The 25,052-nt window shown below is 39.1% G+C and overlaps 1 protein-coding gene across 3 annotated transcripts in view; it reads right to left on the bottom strand.

Annotated features, from left to right (window-relative positions):
* Positions 1-25,052, bottom strand: part of CA10 (carbonic anhydrase 10) — a 157,085-nt gene that overhangs the window by 15,398 nt on the left and 116,635 nt on the right. For all 3 annotated transcript variants that reach the window (XM_010721589.3, XM_019621780.2, XM_019621781.2), the window contains one exon: positions 20,194-20,379. In XM_010721589.3, the coding sequence (XP_010719891.1) occupies positions 20,194-20,379 (186 nt within the window). The remainder of the gene's footprint in view (positions 1-20,193; positions 20,380-25,052) is intronic.

Here is a 25,052-nt window from a genome sequence, read left to right as displayed (position 1 = left end):
ACTCTTCATTGTTGTCAAAACCCGAGTTCTTTAGGCTGTTGCTGACAAACGTTGACGCTGTTGTTTGCTTTGCTGCTTTCGACAGTTATTTCATGATTTAAAAGATATGCCTATGAAATACCAGTTTGATAGAAGGGCTTGTCATCCACATTTATAGCAATTCCAGCAGCTGTATCCTAGATAAATAAAAAAGATTGTAATTCTCTTTTATTTCAAAGAATAAGTCGAAGAACACATGAAATGAGCTTGCTTATCTTCTGCTTACGAGCAGACAACTGCACTGAAGCTTGTGCAGAGAAATGCAGTCGTGCACTGCGCAGTAAAGTGGAAATGCAGTTTACAGTTAACTGTACCTGGCTGTGAAACCTACTTTGCTAGAAACAATTACATGCTAGGAATTAGTGCTAAAACAGCAAATGGTGTCTAATACTTCATTAAGCCAATTAGTAACAAAAAGTAACATCTGAAGTACATTCAGCAAATGACGTCCAGTCCTTTACCCAGATTTCCCCCACAAGTACTTAGCACTTGTGTTATCTTCAGCGTATAACTCTTACACTGAAACAGTAACATCTGCTCCTTTAGGCCTAAAGTAATTATCTGTAGTTGCAGGCATACAGTTGAGAGGTGAGTAAGAGTTTGAGGTCCCTGGGCGCCTGCTCTTAGGTGCTCCAGCGGGGTGTGTTATGGTACTCTGAAAGAGTCCGTGTGAGGCAGCTCTGAAGCAGGACAGCTGTGTGGCTGCTGACCTGCTTGTCTTGCACTGATAAGGCTGCTAACAGAGGAAAATATACTCATTTTAATTCATTTTAGACAATATTTTAAACTTGAGGATTTTTTTAAGCACTAAAAAAGAGTGTAAGAAATGATGGATTATTGCTACCCGAATATTTCCAGAACCATTCCAAGCATCACTATCATTTGCACCCTTTTACAGATAGTAGGAAATGCAGTGATGGGAAACCCAAGCTGAGCCCCAGCGCTACAGAGATGTGTCTGTGTGACACTGGGAGAGCATCTGACAGGGCAGTCAGTGCTGCAGCTTTCTGCTGCTGGTTGCTCTGAACGTGGGGTATTTTTGGCTGACCTGCCAGTCAACCACTCTTGTCAGTCATTGTTAGCAGATGAACACGAGCTTGGTAAACATAAATAAATGGCATTGTTCTGCAATTCACTTTGTGTGAGGATCAAAATGAAGTCTTAAACTCAAATGTTTAATGTTGATTATGTCTTGGCTGATGTAGAATTTCACTGCAAGCTATAATTTGGTACTGACCCAATCCATCATCTACAAAAGCTGTATCTTAGGAGACAATAGAGGTAATGTGGGGGAAAAAGGCTCATAGATGAGCCTGTCAACATTCCTGGATTTGTGCAGGATTTCTGACTAAACACTACATTTAAATTGTTTTCTCATTTAAAATACAACAGATGCTAAAGCACCATGATGATGAATTCAGTATAAATGCACAATTTGAGAGATTCAGTTACATAATAGTGCCCTGAATTTCTGGGATAACTCTGTATTTCTTTCACAGCTGCTCCAGAAGGCAGCAGAAATTGTTTCCTACAAGTCAAAGGCATGGTGAATTGGAGATTTTTTTTTTGTTTTTTTTTTTTGTGTCATTTGCCTTGTTACCCCACAATAGCATGTCAATGCTATTGCATTTGTATGCATTCGTATTTCAAGCCTAACAGTATGTGATGCCACTACAGCTCTCAGTGCACCTTGCCAAAGTACCACGCACCGCTACATTTTAGTTGGAAGAGTGGGCATGATGGGCAGGAGAAGAAAAATATCACAGATTGATGTGTAAAACAGCAAGCAAAGAAGTGTTACTACAATTTGGGCTACTGAAAACCTAGGCTTAGCCTCCCTTTTGTCCTTGTAACAGAGGGGAATAATGGTGAAGCTTAACATGCCCAACATAGCCATATAGCCAGCAGTCAAAGTAGAATTTAGGGTTAAGATTACAAATGAGAAGCATTTGAGTGCTTAAATGTTGGGGATGTATATATATGTAGGGAGATCAGACTTTGTTTTTAAACTAGTGGAGTAGCGACCAGTAATTTAAATAGTGTATATTCATTGAAAGTTATATGTGAAAGCACACAGGCAGTATTATGGAATACTTCTGAATGATTTACTGATATTTTTTTCTGCACTGATTTAGCTGCTCCCTTGTGACCTAAGAAATTTACTTTCAACTGCCTTCTCTGCCCTTAAGGAAATATGCCAACCATTTCTGTCCAGCTTGTCATCTCTGAAATGGAAATAACTGCACTTTCCAGGAACAATATTGTGAGATGCCCAGGTTGAACTTCAATGGCAGGAGGGAAAGTATGGGAGTACCAAGATGGATAATGAGTGCCAGATTATGAAATTCAATTTGTGTTACTGATTCATGATAATATGTAACACATCACCTGTAAAAGGTGCAAAAAGAAACTTGGAATGAAATAATTTTGGCAGTAACTTCCACGATTCTTGGATTTTGAGCATCTTAAACAGGGAAACACTGAAAGTCTGGAAAAAGGGGAAACATTTTTTGAGATGCGTCTAATTGTCAGCGATTGTATTGTTAAATCTTTTAATGTAAGTTGAAGGCTCAAACACAGGAAAGCCTCAGCTTGACACAGAATAGCCAAAAGCATTTCTGGAGTGAATGTTTTATTAAATGATTGAAGTTTCTTTAGGATATTAATGTTATGGTAGATGAGATTATATACTCCAGAGTAAAGTTTTTAGAAACAATTTGAAGAAATTTCATGCCAAGATTTCATGTTTAAGGTGTAGAGTCACAGACTGAGAGGAGAGATGGCACAGAACTGCCCTGCAGGCAGAAAATATCTTGGAAGCTTCTTTTAAATCCGAGCGAAGCACAAGTGACTTTTGTTTATGTACATTGCTGAAGAGATTTTCCTATTTGTGGTATAAAAAGTAAATTTGAGGTCGAGGAGCAATGAGTACAGCCAGAACAGGAATGCATCAATTATTTAAGAGTATAAGATAATACAGTTAAGGCAGACAACTACAAAATTATCTTGTAGCTAATGAATTGAGTGGCACTACATGCATTACTAAAGACAAACGGCGCTTAGAATTTATATTCTAAGCCAAATATTGGTTATAAAGTAAGCTTTTCAGCTCTATTTGCAGATTTGATAGAGAAAAGCAGGACGCTGGCAAGCACTACTCAGCAAAGATAGCCCAGCATAAATTAGAAGGGCATGAAATTACACACAGCAGCAGTTGTCTACCATAAGAACACATTCTTCTGGGTACCTTGTAGAGGGCTCTGAGAGTTACTGCGTGATAAGAGCAGTTCAGTGCAGCCACACAACTGCTGATTAGTTTACAAACAAACAGGGTCATCCCAGAAGCCTTCCCTTTAGCCTTGATTGCACTGCAGTTGGTTGAAGTTCAAGGATCTAACAGTGGTTTTCTTTGTTAAAGGTATTTATTTTCCGCACTTTCCTGTTTTATATAATCTCTTAAAGCTGCTCCCTTGCATCCACAACTAAAAGTCTCAGCTTTGTACAGACAGCAAAAGAACCTTTCCTCTCCTATTCGTCTCAAACTTTCTGGTTATAAATTTCAGCACAGGAGTAACCTTTTTCCTAACTCATTGCTAATTGTGACCCAGTCTAGCTAAATACCAGTGGCCTCTGCTACGTAGTTTGTCTTGCCTGTATAACACAAATGCTACAAGAAGTCACCTGAAAACTCATCTAAATGCTAGGAGGTAAAGCTGTGAATATGCCCTGAATTTGCACTTGTTCACAAGTTTTGAAATGTAATAAGTAAAGGTCAGTAAAAAAACCAATTGCAGATCCTATAGACACATGTTGGGTGCTGTGTCTGTGGACTGCTGGAATAGCGGGATGCAGAGCTAAGCCAACAAAAGTGTGAAGAATGGAAATCAGTTATGCAGCCAACCTCATCGTAACAAACTGAATAGTGCTTTGGCTAGGAATTAAGCTAAAGGTAAATGAACCTAGATGGTGAAACTGTGACGCTATATTGCTAAGCTTGAAAGCAGGTCTGCCACATTGGAGGTCTGTGGAATGGGAGTTTGTGAGCACGGGCTGCTTTGGTTCTCCTGTGGGTGCTTTCAGATATAATCTGTCTCATGATGAGTCTGGAAACTAATCACCAGTAATTCATCTCTTCACTGGAAGTGATGGTGAGCACAGCAAAACCAGCTCAGATCTGCAACATAAGCCTTTTATATGCCTTTCTTTAAAACATGGATGAGTGTTAAGTGTCATTAGGACTCAAAATGTGCCTCGTGGTCATCATGATGGTGGGAAAAGGAGCAGCGATAAAGTCACGCTTGTAATTTGTATCAGTAGAATTTCCACATCAGAGGACAGAAGTCAAAGTTTTTTTCCCATTAGAAAACACAGTCTGTATTCATTTACAGGGTAATTTATGTAGCTGAAATGCTGAAAGTACCGGCATGGGAATACCTAAAAGGCCAGACATATTTTCCCTCAATGAAAGAAAACTGGGGAATTTGCCACACTCCAAAATGCAGAACTCCTGAAGGAATCTTCAGTCTGTTGAACTTTCTACTATTAGAAAAGTTGAATTTGGGTGATGATCCAATTAAACGCTCTGAAATTCGTTTTGTCCATGCAGTAAACTAGTTAGTGCTGGCAGATAGCCTGGTCTCAGTCATGTGAAAGCAGCTCCTTGTTCTTGCTGGCAAAGGGCCTGGCTTTCAGAATGTCTGTGACTTCAGTGCAGATCCCATGCACTCTTTGCTTCCTGCTGCTTCCAGTTCCCACTAGAAGAGCTACAGACCCCCGAAGCACAAACGGAATGGATTCAACAGCATCACTTCCAAAGGGAAATAATATCTGAATTAAGTTAGGGACTGTGAAAGGTGCAGCTGCTATGCAATGACTGGCTTTCAGTTTGCCTCAGTGCAGCACTGTTTCCTTCAGTAACTGCTTCTCGTAAGCGAGTAGGAAAGGCAAAGAGCTGCAGAGGGGGCCACCCCAAAACAGCAGGGCCTCCACCCACCACGGCACTGCTAGAAGCAGGAGTGCCTTCGGGAGTGAATCCAGGTCCTGCAGCAGCAAGGCTGTGCAGTGCTGCACTTAGCTTTGGGTTTGCATCAACCTCATGCAAACAGCAGGCACTAATATTTACAAACGCTGGGGCACAGTGGCTGGAATGGTCATGCTCTTTGTTAGAAGTGTGAGAAAAATATCTTTTAATACCAGCAATATTTCTTGTGGATTTTGTCTTATTTTTGTCCCACGAAATTATTTTTTTACAGATTTTACCAGCTGTAGTTTTTCAGTTCTGATGCTGCACCTGCCACCTCTTCCTTTCTTTCATTTCTTTGCTGTGTTCATTATTCTGTGCCACGTCTCTCATATAGTAAAAGAGAACCTTTCTGTTAGTGCACGGATGAAATGGAGCTGAAAATTAGAGCAGATAAAAATCCATCTCTTTGAACTGTAATGTTGGGAACTCCTCAGCCATTGTAGGCCCCTAATTGAAGATAATGTTGATTCTATACATTACGTTATTACTTGGTCAAGCTTACATCGTTAAGCATGTATTTGATTTCATTGCATCGCGGTAAACAATTTTGTTGTTGTGATTATATGCTGGTTTGTAATGACTGTAGGGGAAGCTGCACTGTAAGTTCAATGCAGACAGTGCTGTCTTTAGATTTTGAGTTATGGAGCAGCTGTGTGCTTACCCCATTACCTTGCTAAAACCATCAAATTATTTTGCAGCGATGCAAAAATCAGTGAACCTAAACGTGAGAAATCATAATATGAATTAATATTTTAACAACACCAATTTGCTGACTGTTGTGAGGAAGGATCTTATATAAAATTATGGCAGTGGGGACTACATATCCCTAGAATGACACCTAACGAAAGATTGATTTCTAATTTTTATAAATATAGCATAAATGCATAGCATGCGTTTGGGTTTTAACTCATTTAAGTATATGTTATATACATATATAACATGTATATATATTTATATATATAAATATATATTAAATTCTACTGCATCATAAATTGTGTGCTTCTAATACTGTAGCCTTTGCAAAACCCATTATTGCAAGTTTCAAGAAGGAGACATAGAAAAAAAGGTGTAGGAAAAACCAAGTTCTTCTGACATGAAAAAAATCCTTGAATTCTGAGCCCAGCTTACAGCCAGAATTCTGTCTCCAGTGGTCTCTGATCTCCTCAGGTAAAGACGTTCCCGAATCCCATTAAAAACAGCTGTTTTCTCAATAAACAGCCTGAAGACTTTTTCTTGGGACAAAGGTTTTAATAATTAAAATTAGTCAATACTGAAGCTGAGGAGATTATTTGGTCTTGTTCAAAAATTGACACTTTCCAGAAGGAAAAAGAAAATATTGCTATTTCTCTAATAGATCATTCTGTGCAGAACTGCAAGTCAAGCAGTAGAAATTCACCTCAGAAGAAAAGAGGGAAACTCACTGGGGAAATAGGTTTGCTCAAAATAATTGTGAGCTTGAGCATCAAGGTTGAGATTTTTAGGACATTTCCAGAAAAAAAAGCCAAACCTGTAAGACTCTCAGGAGGAGATGTAAAAATGCATTTGTTACTACTTCGGGGCATCACAGCTCTCTGACACATTATGTGAAGTTGCTGTTGGCTCTTGTGCTCCAGTCCAAATTTCAATTTGTCTATTTTTCATCCTGTAATTTCTACTGAAACTGTTTTATCAAGTCAGTCTGTATTTCTGCACAGAACTGAAATTGTCCCATTCATTAGAGTTAAATTTTGCCTTTGTGACCTCTGCCACCTTTGGTTACTGCCAGCAGAAGAAAAAATACAATCAGAAGCATGCTAGTTTGAGCATGTCCCATAACGACAGGATTCCTTATAAGCCATGCTCTTTCCACGCTCCCTATCAATGCAGCATGTGCTACTCAAGTTCACAACATGCTCCTTGGCCATACTCAGACCCATACATGCTGCCTTTTTGTAAACACAAGCATATCCCCTGCCCTGCTCTGTCCTATTTCTACCTGTCACTTAAAATATGTCATTCTTCTAATGTTAGCTCTGCTATCCAGCTGTGCTATTCCTCACTGTGCATTTCCCAGAGAAGAAGAACAGTCCATAAATATATGTTAGTTTTCTTTCGCAGTGGTGTTAAAAGGTTAGTGAGTATATGCCTTAAAACAGACTGCTGCTTTTTCAGGGGCCTATCACAGTGGGAAGGGGCAGCACTGCTGCTCTGCTGTCAGCATCATTCTGAGGATGTCACAGGTTGCTCGTGCAAGTGTTTCTGAAAGCACAGGTGTATGAGTTCAAGATGCTCTGGCAGGTCACCGTATTGCACATCTTTATGCTGCCAAACTGTCCCTGCATTTCATTTTTTTTGTCTTTGATGTACATAATTGTATATAATGCCACATTAACTATCGTTTTTAAATATTATTCTCTAGCTTTTTATCATGTGAGCAGAACAACATTAAGGTGCAATCTAAGTGTACAGGGTGGTGCTGCAATTCAGCAGAAATGATGCTGCAGCTGCAATAAAAAGCTGTCTGAATTTTCTTGACCTGTTTGATCTCTCTTTGTGGCAGGATAAAGAGAGAACAGATTTGATGAGAAAGTGGAGAGTGAGGTAAAATAAGACTGTACAGGCAAACCAACTACTGGGTGTACAACCAACCTTTCTGTTCCCATTTCTGAGCCCTGGAGCACATGATAGTCTGTGCTATTACATCAAAGTTAATTCTCTGTTTTCTGAAGATTTGCAATGTCCATTTGCTGTTTGCATTAAATAAGAAATAAACAAAACCAACACAAACAGCAGCACAGGACCTGCCTTTATCACACAAATCATATTTTCAATGTGAATTTAAATTGTAAGGAAAGACTATCTTGGTTTTGCTGTTGTTACCACAGCTCAGTTTGTTTTGTGGAAACTGTGATGATTTCTCTTTCCATAGAGATGACTACTATAAACAGTGTATGCAAATGGAATATCTGCACATTAAGGCAAAGTTGATTTGCTTCATTAGCAACAATGTGACAAAACAGCTCTTCAGTTACCAATCTGCTGATCAGAATCAATCGACATCTTAGAGTTTGAACTCTGTCAAGAAAATTAGATGGTTCAATAAATTCGAGACTTTGCTTTCAAATAATAATTACTATGCATTTAGAAATATTCTAAGAGATATTTACCATATCAGCATTCCTTCATCTTTGAAGATGCATCTTGGTAAATTATTCTCACTGCTTCAGTGGCTTTTAATACTGTTAATGCTTATAACCCTACTGCAATTCAAAAGAGAGTGCTATGAGATCTACTTAGCTTGGCATGCTCAACTACAGGATAGACTTTAGTGTTTGGCAGTGTTTCTGTTTCAGGTAGGCAGAATACTGTGTGTATCTGATGGGAAATTCATACGATTATCCATTAATGCATTTGCATGCTGTCATTTGCACAGTGTATAGTGCACTGGGGTGATTGATTTTTGCTACAGAAATAGGAATGACAAGGTCTGCCTATTCAAGATACCCATGAACAAATTTTGAGAAATCAGGTAGGCAACATCTCTGGGACTTTGAACACACCACAAAGTGTTGTGCTTTGGTTCACAACCCGTTGTCATGACTGCAGTTGACTCAGCCTCTGTCTCTGCCCACCCATTTGTAAAATCTGCAAAATAATTACGCTGCAAGGTAATTGATAGTTAATGGGGAGCATGTTAATGACTGTAAAGCATTTGACAAAAAGCATTATAAGGGCTATCATTAGTGCCTGTTGTGAGCAGCTATCAGCATTTCAGAATACCTACGGGGAACATGAAGTGACCACTTCTAGACATGACGTATCTGAGTTAGATTTCTGGTTTGGGCTCAACTCTAAACAAAGCAGTGAACTAAAAGGAGACAGTCTCTTCCAGCACTTCACTTCATTTTTATTTTCCCCTTCACAAACATTAAAGGACAGACTTAAAGCTGATATTAGAAGATACAACTCAGAAATTTTGATGGTTTTCTGGCCTTTTCCCTCTTACAATTTTTTTATTTTAAAGCATGTAGGTCTTTAGATTTAATCATGGCCGTTCACTTTGAGATACGAGCTGCCATTTTTAGAGCACAAAACTCAGAACACTATGTAGCAACACACAGGTAAAATCGAGCTGCTTTGCGCTGCCCCAAGGTGGTTTGATGACCACATGCAAAATGCTGATGAGTTTACAAATCACATGAAAGATGGATGGGGTCAAAGAACTGATCAGTTCTTCCGTGCTAGCAAAGAAGTCTGTTTCATTTTAAACAAAGGAACAGGTCTGAATAGTATAGCATTTTTTCCTCTTCTGGCTTATTCTGAGTAAATAAATGTGAAGTTCACATATACGACCATGCTCTTAGTTCCTTTTTTTTTCAATGAGTCTCTTAATGTATATGAAGAGTGGTGGGAACAGACCCCAGAGTTGTTCTCTAGAGGATCAGAATTCTAACAAAAGATTTCCAACTTTCTGTGCCATATTTCTTTCTAATGATCAATATACCTAAAATATAGGTGTGTATTTTCAAACAGGCCACTGGAAAAAATTTTTAATTTTTTTTACTCTGCTATTTTTCCTTTCATCGTTTGTCTGGGTTTCTAAAAGGCAATCCTATGAGAATGAAACAGACATTCATTAGAATCTGGGAGAATAAATGTGATTTTCTTTTTTTTTTTCGTATTACCCCAGGGAATAACTCTGCCAGTTAGGATGGAGAACAGTTCCTCTATTGCATCTTTTGTAACTGAGAAACAGCACTCTAAGGCTCTAAGCTACAAATCAAACAGTGAAAATCCTCTTGACTGAACACACCCTTGGGCTTCACACAGAATAAGGCCTTGCAGTAATCAGAAGCAGAACTAGCTGGGATTTTTTTTGCTGAAAAAGGGTTTTGCTGGAAAACGCTTACATGTCAAAACCAAAGTACCTTGTGGAGAGAACTTGATTTCAAAGAACTTTTGCTGAAAAACAAACAGAGGCTGTTGGATATCTGCCTGATTTCCTGCCAGCATGTCTGTTGATTTAGTCAACAGTCTGGACACCCAACGTTTCATCACCCTCGCCTACCTTACAGCAATTTGTTGGTTTTCCTTTGGTGTTCCTCTCCTCAGCAAGACAATAAACGTGCATAAAGGATTGTTTGTAGATAGAGGCAGATTGTCAAAGGGGCAATCTGGGTACCTACTGCTTGGGAGCTTTCAGATTCCTGTAGAGAACTCTGCCTTAAACCAGAACTGTTAGGGTTGGGCTGTGATTTGCAGAGCTGGAAGCACATAGAAATATTCTTGTCTACTGCCTCTCTTCCAGCTCTACCATGCCTGAAGCAGAAAGCCAGCATGGTCAGGGATGAATTGTACTGTTCAAAACCACAGCAGTGCCTTTCTTCCCAGCTTGCCCATTAGCCCACCTCGTTGGAAACAGCTCACTGTGACCACTGCTCTGAAGTTAAAGATGGAACAATATGTGCCAAAATCTGACTTAACTGGAACACTTTTGGTGCAGTAATTTGTATTTCAGGTAAAACTGTCCCTGCAGGTCAATGCTACATTGCTGTTTAGAAACAATTCTCAAGGCTCAAAGCAACAAAGAGATTTCACAACATGCAGAATTAGAATTACAGCTCTGACTGTCTCTTTGGTGACTTGTTTATGTGTTTGAAGAATAGGTGTGTCCTGGTAGGGAAAGTGTGTTATAGAGGGTTTTAAGTTTCACCCATGATGGGTACTTCCGCAAATACTCAATGTATTTTAATTATGCTTTTATTGGTAGCATATTTTTATGATATTTTATTGACCTTTCCCTGTTTTTTAAGTGAAGAGAGCAAGAGATGAACACTAACCTCAAATCACTTGACAGCTGGAGTACAGTTCTGGTTCTAAGAAGCCTTTTATCCTTTTCTGAATCATGATTCCCTGTTTCAGACTAGTGCACCAATTCATCTTTTATGTATCTTTTATGTATATTAGCATAAGCTTTTTTTGTTCTCTCAGAAAACAAAAAAAGGATTGGGGTTTGTTTCTTGCTTCTTCTGGAGAATCTTAGAACCAAATTTGAAATCCATGCTCCTCTGCTTGTTTAGTCTAGTGAAAAAGTGCTGCATTGATATTTTGATGGAAAACTTTCTACACAACTTTGTCAGAGTATTTCAGACTTGTGAGGCAGGTAGGAAAAAAAACATCAGGTGAGAACTGGGTGGCCAAACTCACATAGCTATGGATACTGTAATATTGAGTCCTGAATGAATGTGAAAAAATGATGGCCTGTAAAGACAATACCCACATGCTTTGCTTTGCTTTGGGTGTAGGCTTCAATGTAACTGACTGGGTTGGTGACAGCATATAAGGTGACAGAGAAGTCCTCGAATGCTTTGTGATTACATTGTTGGAGGACTCAAGGAATCAGGAGAGAAATCGATAAAGAGAAAATGACAAAAAAACACATAACAAAATACGCCCCATGTATTGCGTTCACACTGAATATGCCTTCAGAATGAAAATGTACAGATCCGTTTTTGATCCATAGGAATTATGTATTTGAGGGAATATTACAGTCCTGTACTGAAGGTTAAGTAGAATGACTGTGTAATTGACTGATTCTGCTATTAGCAGAATTTCCTGGGAGTGACGTGTTCATATGTTGATAAGAAATGGTAAATAGAAGCTGATATGATAGATGGACAGTAATGGGATGGACAGTAATGGATCTTCCTAGCTAAGATCCAGAATTCTCTTTGGAAAAACTTCCAGAGTAATAACTTTGTATATGGTGCTTTTCTAACATGTCTGTGGCAAAGTGTCAGTTAGGGAATGTTTTTGTGGCAGTTAAAGTGGAGAAAAAGACAAACCTACTGAAAAGTAACTTTCTCATTCTGTTCATTTCTGATGAGTTTGAATCCAGCAAATCTTGGCAGATGTGTGATTTCCAGTAGTTTATCCAGAGATAAGGTGCAGACAGGTAAAGGTGAGATATTAAAAGATAAGTAGAAAGAAAACGGGCCTTAAAGAAATGTTTTAACCTTGTGAATTCTCTTTCTCTGTAGAGTTAATGCTGATGTGCCTGCTATCATGTACTGTTTTAAAGATAGGTATGCCTGAGAAGCTGACCTAATTGTAATAATTAGAGAACACGCTTGTAAAACAGTAACGATGTAAGTTCACTTCTCTTTATTGTTCGTAAAACATGCAAATCCATTATCTGTCACTATTTTGTGATACGAAATAATGTTTAAAAGTATTTCCTTCTCAGTCCTTATTGAAATTGTTGATGAATTAGCTGGTTAAAATGAAATACCTCAAAGTCAAAATGTCTTGTCTTTCTTGGAGGCAGTGTATGCTTGTGTGCTTTTAATTAAGGAGAGGTCTACAGTGGTGATGGAAGGTCAAAGTAGTATGCTAAATGAGAACTGCAGCTCTCCAACCTCACATGTAATAAAAAGTTCACTAGCATTGACATGATTTAGTTGTCTTTTTACTACAGTACTGAAACACCTCTTAATGATTCTTAAGAAACTATTAAACATAAGGTAAGGGACAAAGACTTAACAAAGGAGGAGCTGAAGCTACAGAAATAAACTGAAGGTTAGAGAGTAAATGGTAAGGCTTCACAACAGCTACAGCATGTTAGACAACAAGAATTATTATCAGGGAGGAGCAAAATGTCAGGCTGCTTCCTGGAGAAAGACTCCTGGGCTAATTCAGTCCTAAATGCCAGTGATCAGAGAGTCCAGATGAGATGTGGGAAAGATGAGGTATGAGCCAGGAATTCCTGCCTGCCACAAGAAGGGCTGGCCAACAAGCCTGGAACATGCAGGAATGGGGTCACCATGCTGTTGGAAGTTCTTCCATTTGTTCAGAGTAACCCCAACATTACTGTAGCCAGATTCCAAAGTGAATTCTGGCTTTGGAGGCTATAGGGGCCATTCTTGTTCTCTCTGGCCCTAAGAAGGGCCAGAACTGGGTATGAATCAAGTCAGCATAACCCAGATACTTATGGCTGTGAGTGCCCAGCACCTAACATGCAACTGCCTGAGAAATTTCATTGGGTTTGGTGATGGAACTTGAAGGCTTTTGTGTCATCCATTGTTTAGCTTTGGATTCTTCTGTTAATGGTCTGATTGCCAGTATTTATCTTCCAGCCAGAGAAAGCATCACTTAAAAGAGACTGAGCTGAGGCTTTCATGATAGTTTTGTCTAGCAATATGATAGCAATAATCACTCCCTGTTTTTTATTCCTTTTGTAAATTGTGAAGATGATAAAACTTCATACAAGCTCGCTTTTTATTTTGTTTTGTGGTTGCCCAGGAACATGGCTGCAGGAACTTCTGAGTACAGAATTAGTTTGATTCCTCCTTTCTCTGGAGTGTTACATTAAATACATTTGTGGAAAAAGTTAAAATTTATGAGAAGCGTAATGGAAAACTGATTCCCAAGTAACATAAAACCCATTGCAGAACAAATGCAGTTTTTTGGCTGCAGAGGTAAATTGCTCTTTAATTAAAGAAGAATCACTTAATATCAAGTAAAGCCATCCCAAGCAAATTAGAATCATTTGGAATAAGGCAAAGTGAATACTTCATAAGTGACACCAGAGGTTTAGAGGGCTGAATGTTTTACTGTCCCAGTGGTTTAAAAGAGCAAATCCTACAGCTGCTACTATAAGCAGAAAAACTCCACCTTATTGCTTTATGATGCTGGATTTTAAAATTGAGGCACCAAGGGGATTTAGATTACAGTTTGTGACAGACTGTGCTCTCAGTACACTGACACTCTCTTCCACTTCCCCTCCCCCCAGAAATGAGAACAGTTGGTATCTGAAATCTAAACATGTGCAAAAATATATTTATTACTGAAGGGGATCTGTTTCTCTCCATATCAAAGAAATTCAACATTTACTATTCCAAGCAGCAGATACTTTGTTGTGCTGCTACATGAACACAAACTGACAGCTTCATAGAGCTTGTAGTTTGCTCAGGCAGTTCTTGCAATTCTGTTAAAGGACGGATAGTCTGTAAGATTCAGAACAGCAGGTTCCAAAGGAGAAAAGTTTTCTGGCAAGGAACACCCACATACATGGAGAGGATGAAAAATAAACAATGATACTTCACCCCATGTTTAGAAGAACAAACTATGGTTAATTATTGTGTGCTACTTCATGCAGTGCTTCTGGAATAATATAATCTGTAGCTGACAGGAAAATATACAGTGAACGGAAGTATATCCTTTTATCTTCCCTTTCCATTTATACCACACTGATGTCACCTACTGTTTTATTCCTGGGTTCAGGTACAGAAAATGCCTTAGCATTTAGTCAACAACTCTTTTGCTTTTGCTTAGCAACTTGCTTTATCAGCTCATTTTTCTTTGGGATGTATTTTGGGAATATTTAAAAATATTTCTGATGAATTTCACTTCACCAAATAGCATTGGTTTCCAACATGCCTTCCTGTACGTCCTGCTGTCTGATCATCTCCCCTGGTGGACCACACTTAAAGTCCTGTGGTCCAGATGCAGGGAGCAGGCATTGTGTCACCACATAGCATTAAAAGGAGATGGACTGGGCGCTCTGCTCCTGCATCACAGCTCTGTTAAAATGCCAATTTCCCTGTGCAGTCAGTTGAGAGTGGAATAGAATTCGCAGTGGATAATTCAGAACTCTTAAACTGGCACACCATTGGTGGTCAGTTTGTGCAGATACACTGCTCACTGCTATTTTCTTATATTTATCTGCGATAAAACCCACCTAACAGAAAAAACAAAATTTGATTTTGGTTTAAAAAAATATAGTAGTCAATTTTAATAAGCATGACTTTTGAACTGTAACTCTGCTTTTGTGTGTACGAGCATCTTGTAACATTTCTGGTGAAACCCACCTGTAGACTTTGGGGTGGACAGAGGTGCATTCCTGCTCCTGACGTGGTGCTCATCTCCCATGATCGTGAATTACTCACGTGAACAGTCTCCTTATGCTGCAGTAACGACAATACCTCCACCTCTTCCTGATTTATGTTCTATTCCTCTAGCAGTTCAATTCATTATCCTATTGACTTTCTCCTCTGAAGCTGAACATCAATCTGAAGGTATAGAGATTTTACTAAACCACCCTTCCATTAGACATGTGTTCCCTCATCTGGTACTGCCCTCAGAGGCTTATTTTTCAACATTAATCAGCACAGGAATATAGTAAACTTATCTTCTGGCTGCAACACTTAAAAATGACCCGTATCATTTCTAACAAAATTTCCAAAATACAGACAACCTATGGCAATGGACATCATCTGCTGCTTTAACGTGCCTTTCCTGAGGAAGGACTATGTGCTACCCTGTATTTTGCTGAACAGCCTTGGTAGAATCTCAAATCCTCACATCAGTGAGGATCCTACAGGGAAAAAAAAGCAAACAGAAGTCCAGGCTTGGATGGAGGACAGTAAATATTGCACAGGGAAATGTCTGAGGAAAACATGTTTTTGTGCAAAATGCAGAAAAGGAGGCAGAGGCCTGAGCCAAATGTCACAGAGAGGCATGGCTAACATTTACCTTTGGAAGAAATTAGGGCCTCATCCAATAAAAGGAGAAGTGGCTGGCTTGCAGCTTGGAACAAGCACTACATCTAGGGTCAGCCTGTGCCTACAGTTTCCTCTGACCTGCTGGTAGGCTGACTTGCTTTGTTTCACCAGCATCACTGAAGTCATAATTCATATATGGTTGTATCAAAACTATTCCAGTAAAGTTTTTCTGCTTGGTATAAGAATACCAACAGAAGCATTTTGGGAGAGGTTATTCAGACCTACACAGGCAAATCAGAGGTGTGCAGAAGGCCTCCATGACAATATCACTTTTTCTGATTTAGCAGTTGAGATTGTTCTAATTCTGCAGAAGACTGGATTAAATTATTTCAGCCGGCCTGATGTTTCACACAGGCTGTTTATCTGTCAGTCCTGCTTCTAAAAATATCAGTAGTTGGATTTGCAACACTGATCTCTCTGATAAATAATCCTTCACTATCATTCAAAGTTCCCTACTCATGTAAAATTTGCTTGATTTCACGTAGAAAATGAAGTAGTAGAAGGCTGGTGTTTCAGAATTTCTAGCCTCCTTCTCCTACCTCTGTTTTCTTATATTTTGCTTCAATTTTTTATTGGCTTTTGCAGCAGAAAAAAACAAATCTTGGTTTCCAACTTTCTGTGTAGATGCAACGTATGTTCATTTATCCAGATACTTCATGGCTATCATTTTATTTCTTATGTAGGAGGTGAAGTCATTTTGTCCTTATAATGTCTGTCAGTAGGCTTTCAGAAGATGACTTGGTGGGCAGAAAAGAATACATCTTTGCTTTATACGTGCATATCTATATTCTGGACTATGGAGGCTTGTTTGAAAAGTGCATAACATCAAATAATTAAGCTCCTTGACTTTCTTCCTCTATGTAGATAAGACTACTACAATGCGCAGCCTCGAGGTAGTTGGAGTAAAGCTTAAAATGAATCTTGTAGGTTCAGGTACCTTTATTTTTTTATATTTTAACAAGGTAGACAGAGCTCAAACAGCAGCACTATTCTACTGTATCTTCCTTTCTGACAGAAGATGGTCTCATTAATGATACAGGCACTTATGTTAGAAGCAGTTTTGCATGGAGACATTAAACAGTAGACATGAATGATTGGTGTCTTAGTTGTGCTCTTTGCTTGAGCCAAGATTTTCTTTGAACTGCTTCACCATAGTAGGATGCTCACACAAAGAGTAGAGAATTGAATGCGAGTATGCATCTGAGGCACAAATAAATGGTCAATTTATTTATTTAAACATTCCAAACCCTTTCATTCTTTCTATGTTAGCAGTGTTAAATGTATTGATGATATCTGAGACTCATTTTTAAAGCCCTTATATTGAAACTATTTAGGCATTAGTTCAGTTATTTTGTCTACTGAAGTGATCATCAGGAGCTAAAAGGTACCCAGATCTTTCTTGATAAACTTTAACACCTAGAGCCTGGAAATTACAAGCCTCTCAGTATCGCTCAGACCATGGTACATTTTGAAACAAATTGCTATTTCTGGATGTTTTTCATTCCATGGTACCACTCCAGTGCTCTCCAGCTTGCTGAGTGCCTGTGCTCTTGCAGAACATCTTTGCTATGCAAAAAAAAAAAAAAAGCATTCTGAAAACAGGCCTCTTGCTTAGCGTGGATCTTAGGCTTGATTTCCAGATGCGTAAAGAAAACTGCTCGTAATTGAAAATATAATGGAGCTGCTTAGCAGCTTCAGCCTTCCCTGGATTTGGATTTAACTCTGGTTTGTTTGAGCCAGTCTAAGTTTCCAGTGCTCTTAGGGAGGGATGCTCTGCCCCCCAGCTGCCCAAGGCTCCCCTCCCCTCTCCAGTGAGCTGATGTTAATGTGTCAGTGTTGGTGGAAAAGAGGGGATTGAATTGAATCACACTGCTTGGGTAACTCAGGAATAGTTCCTATAGCAAGACAGAGGTTGTAGTAAATGCCATAGTTACTGTGTCCAAAATAAATAAGAACAACAGCAACAAGGAAGCGTCATGGGCATTACTGTGCAACCAGCAACCAAGTGGTTGAATCCTGCAATGATTTTTCTCTTGTTGCCTTCACCTGCTAAAGCCCAAACCAGAAAATCTTCACTGCTGTGGTTGCTGCACAACCTAAATTAAATTAATGTAGTTATTTTTCTTTATCCTATCTCCTCTGACAGTATCACAGGAGTGATAATAATTAGCAGCAGCTTTCTTTGAAAGCATATGTTATCTTACAAAGTCATGTACTCAATCATAAACTCAGCTAACTTGTCTATAGTTTGTCATTCTAGTTGTTGGGAGCTGTAAACATTGCATCTCCTAGTGCTGAGAGCTTATTGGAAATAACTTATATAGATAGCACTTGTATGGGTGAATGTGCACCCTAAGAACACTGTCAGCTGCCATCCTTTACTAAAAATTTGCACCTATGTTATTCAACATGATTTATTTGACTCTGTGTTTGTGCTTTGGAAACAGTATGTGTTTTATAAATAAGACTTAACTGTGAAGATACAGATCCAAATTGATAATTAACACTTGACCTTACTGGAGTTCACTTGTTTGACTGCCCAAAATGGCTATCTGAAACTTTGAAAAGCACATCCTTGAAGGTTAGAATTCATCTCCACCATCCAAAATGGAGACATCTAATCTAAGCTACTTGGCCAGCTGTTTGTCTGCTCTCTTGTCAAGGCAGATACATTTCCACTGAGTGATTTGTCCTGTCCTAAGAGATTTGTCTCTAGCTATCAGGAATGCTCATCCTCTGAAGATGCCAATCTTCTTCCATTCACAGTAGAGGAATTCAGATAATTAGATGAATCCTTCCTATATTGTGGATCCAGCGATGCACCACTGACCAACTGACAGTGGTTTCCACTTAGCTTTTATTAATAGAGAACTGAGGTCTGCGAAAGCAAATAATACCTAATATTGATAAAATGTATTATTGCAGTAATTCAGAAATAATAGGAAGGTGATGGCCTTGATCTAGAGACTCCAGAGGCAACACAGAGGTAGAGGAAGCTATTCACACTATTTTACCGTTGATGGTGGGAAACGAAGGTAGAAAGCTGACTTTTCTATTTGACCAATAAATGGAAATGAGCACTGCCTGGAAGAGATTTAGGGCATTTAAACTAGGGCTCTGGTTGGCAAGTGAGACAGCTCAGCTGTGCAGCACCTAAGGTACATCCTGACTGATTTCATGGAAGGCTGTGCAGGGAACTCCCATGGTGCTCGCAGGCAGTCGGGCATTCGGTGATGGTGGGCAGCTGGGCCAGCAGCATCTGTAGCTCTCCCAGCTGAGCAGCTGCTTTGCTACCCTGCTCTCCTCCAAGAAACCATCGCTAGCTCCACTTTGAAGCCTCACTGCATCATTTGGCATTTTGACGTGGACCTTCTTTAAGTTAGTCAGTGGTATTTCAAACATAATAGGACAGTGGCTCAGGTACAGCTGTTTGAAGGAATGTTAGGTCAGTATTAACCTGGCTGCAGGAAGGAAGGCTGAAGGAGATAAACTGTCATGTTTAGTCTCTAGAGAAGAAGGTTAAGGTCTTTCAATCCAGTGCCAGCTGCGCTTATTGCTGTGCTTCAAAACTTCTATTTTTGAAGTCACAGAGCCTAGTTAAGTATTAACATCGAGCATACCGCAAAAATGCTCTACACATTTACTTTTTGTTACAGTCTATGAGTGATGAATTTCTAACTTGTCTATTCCTTTGAAAACATCTGAAACAATTCTGATATGTTGTATGTAGCGTAGTGGTGTGTTTCAGCTGGATACTTCTTTCTTGTTCAAACTGCTTTCATTTGGGTATCTCTCTCCTGTAAATAAGATTAGCTAAGCAAATACCTAGTTTACTATAAAGCACCTAACCTTAAGCTCTTAAAAGAGTCATACATTTTATGCTGACTTATCATAGAATTTAAACAAGGCAACCAGAAGTCAGTTGTGTAAAACATGAGTAATTTCATGAAAAACCTGCTGCTGGTTATGTTATGTACCTAGGAAGCTTTTCAAAGTAAATAATTGCCATCAATTATAACATCATTTGACAATCCTACAGTTAATGCCCTGCTCTTAAATAACTGCTGCTGCACAACACCAAAGAAAATAACACTCATTAACTGTCTGATCACCAGAATCTGTGATAGATATTACAGATGGTAATTCACTCTTCCCCAACAAAGTTCTTTACTATGAAAAATCTATTCGTTTTGATCTTTGATCAAAAGAAAGGTAATAGGATACTTACAGAGTCTCTTAAAAAATAATCCCTGTGGTTATTCTGAAGCATTGCCTTATTTGTTAAGATATGTGGCAGGGAGATACTGGCAGCTAAAGGATCCACCAAGGCATATTTGGTTGCTTTGTAAGCAGTGTATTTGTGAACACAAGGTGTCCACGAGTGCAGTTAAACAGCTTCTTTTTAAATACGACTCTCACATTTAGCCATGGATGGGCTGGGAATAAAAAGTAATACAAAAGCTGGATTCCACACTGGATTAAGGGAAAGAATTTTTTTGCTGTAAATTGGTTTGCAAATACCTTCAGGTGGAAATGAAAAGGGTACCATTCCATGCTGCTTCATTTGTCACTCGGAATATGCTGACATACCTCCCCAGAGAACGCCTGTCCATTGAGAAGGTGCTCTGATCCCTGGCTGTCCTCACTTCCGAAGTGTAACCGGATTTCCTCCAGGCGGTGGCTGTACGTCATCGGCCCTCCAGAGATGTTGACCAAATGCTCTTTGTCTAATCGTAGAGAAACGTGTCTCCCTGTATTATACATTGTCCCGCTGACCTAAACAAAATAGGGGATAAAAAGTGTTTTTTTCAATATCATTTGTAATTCCTTGAGACCAATTACACATAATGCAAGCTTTTACATCCTACACATCTTCTTTTAAATGTAGCAGTGTATCTCATTATTACTGTGTGATGAAATACGCGACCTGAGGACATGCTTCAAGTGTGTGAATTTTACACTGTACATTAAAATATTTCTGTGAATCCATATGTAGCTGTTCTATCCAGGGGCACATGGTTAGCACAAAGAGTGAGACTATTATATTCTAAATAAGTAGGCTTTTAGAATATTTCTCATCCAAAATCTGAGTAGTGACTTCATTACTAAATTTTTTCCACTGTAAATGGGGACATTTCTGCTGGTATGAATTATTTAAGTACATTTGAACAAATCTGAAATTTAACTCATTTTTTTTCTTCTTTCATTTTCATAACAGAGTTATCTAAAAGTAAAGGTGTTGCAAAAGCAGAGAGATAATTATTCATAAAGGAGGGAGCCCTGCTCTTATTCTGTTGCTGCAGGTCAAACCATTCACTGTCCTCTTCTGCAAGGCTCTCTGTTCTGGATATTCTACAGTTGCCAGAAGTTTTGGCCACAGTGGTACAAAGTTAATTATGGTTTGGTGAATATCTCCAATTCCTCCTACACTTGAAGTAGCTGTAATGATCTTTGAGATTCAGCTTTATTTTTAAAAAGATTGAATGGTACACTTCATTTGAAAACTGATTTAAGTTTCCTCTGATGAAAAAGAAAGCAATTGTAGAAATCTTTTTTTTTTGACAGAATATAATTCTGTCACATTTACCTCTGTCACATTTACCTCTGTCACAGGAGAAGTTCCTTACAAGAGGTTCCTTAACTTACATGTCATCGAAAAGTGCAATGTGCCAGCTTGAGGTAAAGTAGAAGAGTAATTTATTTAAGAATGTTCTGCGTGGATGCAAATGCTACACTTGAATAGCATTCATTTACGTTAAGAAGAGGAAGGATAGCAATAATATGCTTTGTTGCACTTCAATTTAAAATTAAAGACATGACTATTATGTATTATATCCTATACTACATCAGTACTACAGTAATTAACATTGCCGCAGTGTCATTTTATCTGTAATAGTAATTACAGAATTTAAATGACCTGTTTTGTTGCACAGTATGTTGTAAAAAAATTATACTGCGCAGAGTGTGTGATGCAGCCAAATGAATGAGATGAAACAGGTTTTGACTGCCGTGGTTATTTTAAACTTTGATATACGTCGTCTATGTTTTGTTTATTCGCATTCAAAATAAACAGTTTCAAATGGTTTTAGAAAAGCAGTAAATGCAAATATTCCCATTCATCTCCAGTAAAACACCATGATTTTATCTGTAACTGCTCCTTAGTTTTCTGCTTGACTTTGCATACCAAATAATTAAATACCAAGTTTAGTTTAACATGTGAAAGGTCAGGTTGTTGAATGCAGTTTAAGTACGCTGCGGGTGGATGAGATGAAATTGCTAACAGTGCTAAGAAATGCAGTTGAAAAACAAATAGGGGGAAATGGCTGAAAGCCTCCTATTCACATCTGAAAGCTCACACTTCACTGAGCACTCCGTTAAATTTAGCAACAGTGCAAAATATTCCGAATCCATTTTCTTACTTAAATTGCCACCAATCTCAAATTAGGTTACCATTATTTTCTCTCCTTAGATAAAAGTGACCCAAATAACCTCTAATATGAATGAAATAACTCTCTGTAGAGCAGAGAGGGGAAATGATAAGAGACAAATTCATGAGCAGGAGTAGCATTTGTCTTTCTCATTTTCCCTTTCATAAAGACGCAGTGCTTGTAATGAGATTGTATTGTCCATTCTAAAGCAGGATTTCCCTACATTACGGCAGGTAAAAAATACCAGTAATGAGCTGAAGTATCCGACATGCCTCATTTCCCACCTGCAGGGAGAGCTGAACACCTAAGTGAAACCACAAGAACCTCCCGCGCAGGCATACGAGCTCATCACCAGGAAGGACAAAATTCAAGATGTTCAATATAAAAAATGCATGGGTTTGTCTTTTTTTCAGCATTTTTAGGCTTAACTGGGGCACTGGTTCTCTTGTTCTGAGAGTGTGCATGTGGGAAGAACCACATATTTCCATCCAGATCCCAGGCAAATGGCCCCTGACGTCTCTGTGCCATTTCTTCTCTACCATCAAGGCTTTTAATGGCATTTCTATTAAGGGCATTTGATCACTACAAGAGCAAAAGTGTCTTATGTTTGCCATTTACTCAGATTACTTATGAATGAAAGATGGAAATGCTAAAGACTTTTATTTTATTTTTAATTTCTGGAGACTTTCTGATTTGCCATGTTTGTACAATAAGACTGTGGCTGATCATGGCAAGTATCACTGGACTGCTGTCTGAAATTGTTGCAGTGCAGGGTTGTCTGCTTTATATACAAACTGAGCATCTCATGACCTTTAAAAGCATACTTTCCAAGTACAACTACTTTCAGTTTCAGGGCACAGTGCAGTCACCTGCTGCTTGCAAGCTCAGTTGAGAAATGCATTATGCTCAGTAGGAAAGCACTGTGCAGGAAATAGGAGAAGTCTGTCTGGCATTGTTGGCATTGTTGCCAGCAGAAAACTTCCTGTCCTGTTTCCTCCATGTACACTTCTCACTGCAACTGGAGAAAAAGCAGATTCTGATCCTGCTCATCATGTGAATTACTGACCAGAGAGGGACTTTCTATACTTTATGTACTGAGCCTTTAAAGTGATGGTGCACAGTCACTTGAGAGCATGGAAGTCACCTGGTTTTGTGGACAGTGAAGCTGTGTGTGGTTTTGTAGGGGTGTTGTCTGTCTGCTGTGTGCCCTGCTGCAGAACAGGTGGTAGGGGGGCTCTGAGGGGGAGGACTTGGCTCTGCCTGCTATTTGCGACAGCATCCACTACTGCTGAGCACAGCCTTGTCTGTGGATTGGATAAAGTGTTATGGGGAGTGCTTTAAAGGGGTGATGTAGAAAGGGTAATGCCAAGCTCAGCTAAGAGTTGTGTAACTGTTACCTTAAAGCGTCAAATTTACCTTTGGTGCCATGTCCTTCACAGTCACGGCCTCCTGCTGCCCTATTACTAACATTTCTGTTCTGTGTTTCTACTTGACTTAAATGTACGCACAGTTCTATTTAAACAAGGTTGGGTAAAGATGAAAAAACAGCAAACCAGGCTGGGGGAAAAAAAAGCAGTAATTGCCCCTCTTGTGTTTTTGAAAACAATCAATGTTCACATTTATCTGACGTGCTAGAAATAAGGCTGCGCTGAAGAAATTTATTAAAGCATCCTTAAAAATCTGTCTGAGAAAACAGCTACATCCAACATTTTCAAAGTTAACGATGCCACCACATTCAGTTGACCCAGTTTTCCTCAAACATTGAGAAATGTTTCTGAACTGGTAATTTTACCTATGGCAAAATCCCCAAGTAGAACAGAGAATGTTGATGGGCTTCAACCTTAATTGTGGAATATTTCAACTTTGGTAGACTTTAATTAAATTATTAACATATTCCTGATGTGTTATTTTCCATTTAATCTCATTCATTTTAATTCTTGCTTCACAGAGCTTTGTGCACACAATTCCCCAGCAGCATTATTCTCTCTTTATCTTGATGCAAGGCAGCCACACAGGCACACTAATGTATGCAGCGCTGCATTTCTAAGTGAGATCTGGGTGCTCATGTATCTGTGTGTAACTCACTAGCCCTACAGTCACAAAAAGTCCAAATTCTGCTGTTTGGTTGTAAGAATACAAGGTCAGCAGAAGTACATAACTAACTACTGTGAATTCTTTGGCCATGTTTATCTTGAAACATCATAGATTTTTAATGACCATTAGAAAAAAAAGTAGAGGAAATAATTTTTCCTGATGTTGCTCTTTAACCCTGCAGTTATGGAAGCATTTCATCGTGTCCCTGTTAACCCCGAATCTTGTTCACTTACTCTTTTCTTCTGAAACTGGTCCTGAACTAAATATTTTTCAGAACTTTCATGTTCTACATCACTACATTATAATCTATGATAAAACTGCCTTCAAAAGGCTGTGCAGGAAAAGCCTCGGAAAATGAAGCGTGTTTTGCGGTAAAGCTGTGCCAGTAACACAAGCAGGGATTGCAAGAGGAAAGGTGAGGGAGCTGAGCTGGATTCTGTGCCCTTCATCCCATGCTCTGCTGCTGGCTCATTGTCACCACTTTCCAGCAGCTCTCTGCTTCCCAAGGGCCTCCACAAAATGGTGAAACAGTCTCTCAGCATTTTGGATTTATTCAGGTAACAGTGGCCTGAAGATCAGTTCCAAAAATATTTTTTCACTCGTATCAGTACCTGTCAGCGGAGCAGCAATGAATGTAAGGAAGCAGGAAAATCAATTGTGTATGGCTGCCTGCTGTGGTGTCCTTGGATCTTATCTGGGGTTTTAGCTGTTTCTTTCTTTGGGATGAAAATAGATACAGTCCAAAGAAAGCATAGCACTGTGTAGGGAAGCAAATCACTAAGAATTGAAGGGTGTTTTGAAGATGTTGTAATGCCTTGGTTTTACATCCTGCAATAACCACACTTCTGTCACCCACCGCATGGCTCCCATATCCTACCCTTGAAGTCTTATGCTCTTGCAGCTCTGCAGGCTCCAGGGGCGGTGGGC

Source organism: Meleagris gallopavo, chromosome 20, assembly GCF_000146605.3.
Source record: "Meleagris gallopavo isolate NT-WF06-2002-E0010 breed Aviagen turkey brand Nicholas breeding stock chromosome 20, Turkey_5.1, whole genome shotgun sequence".
NCBI lineage: Eukaryota > Metazoa > Chordata > Aves > Galliformes > Phasianidae > Meleagris > Meleagris gallopavo.
This window is presented reverse-complemented; position numbering and strand designations above follow the sequence as displayed.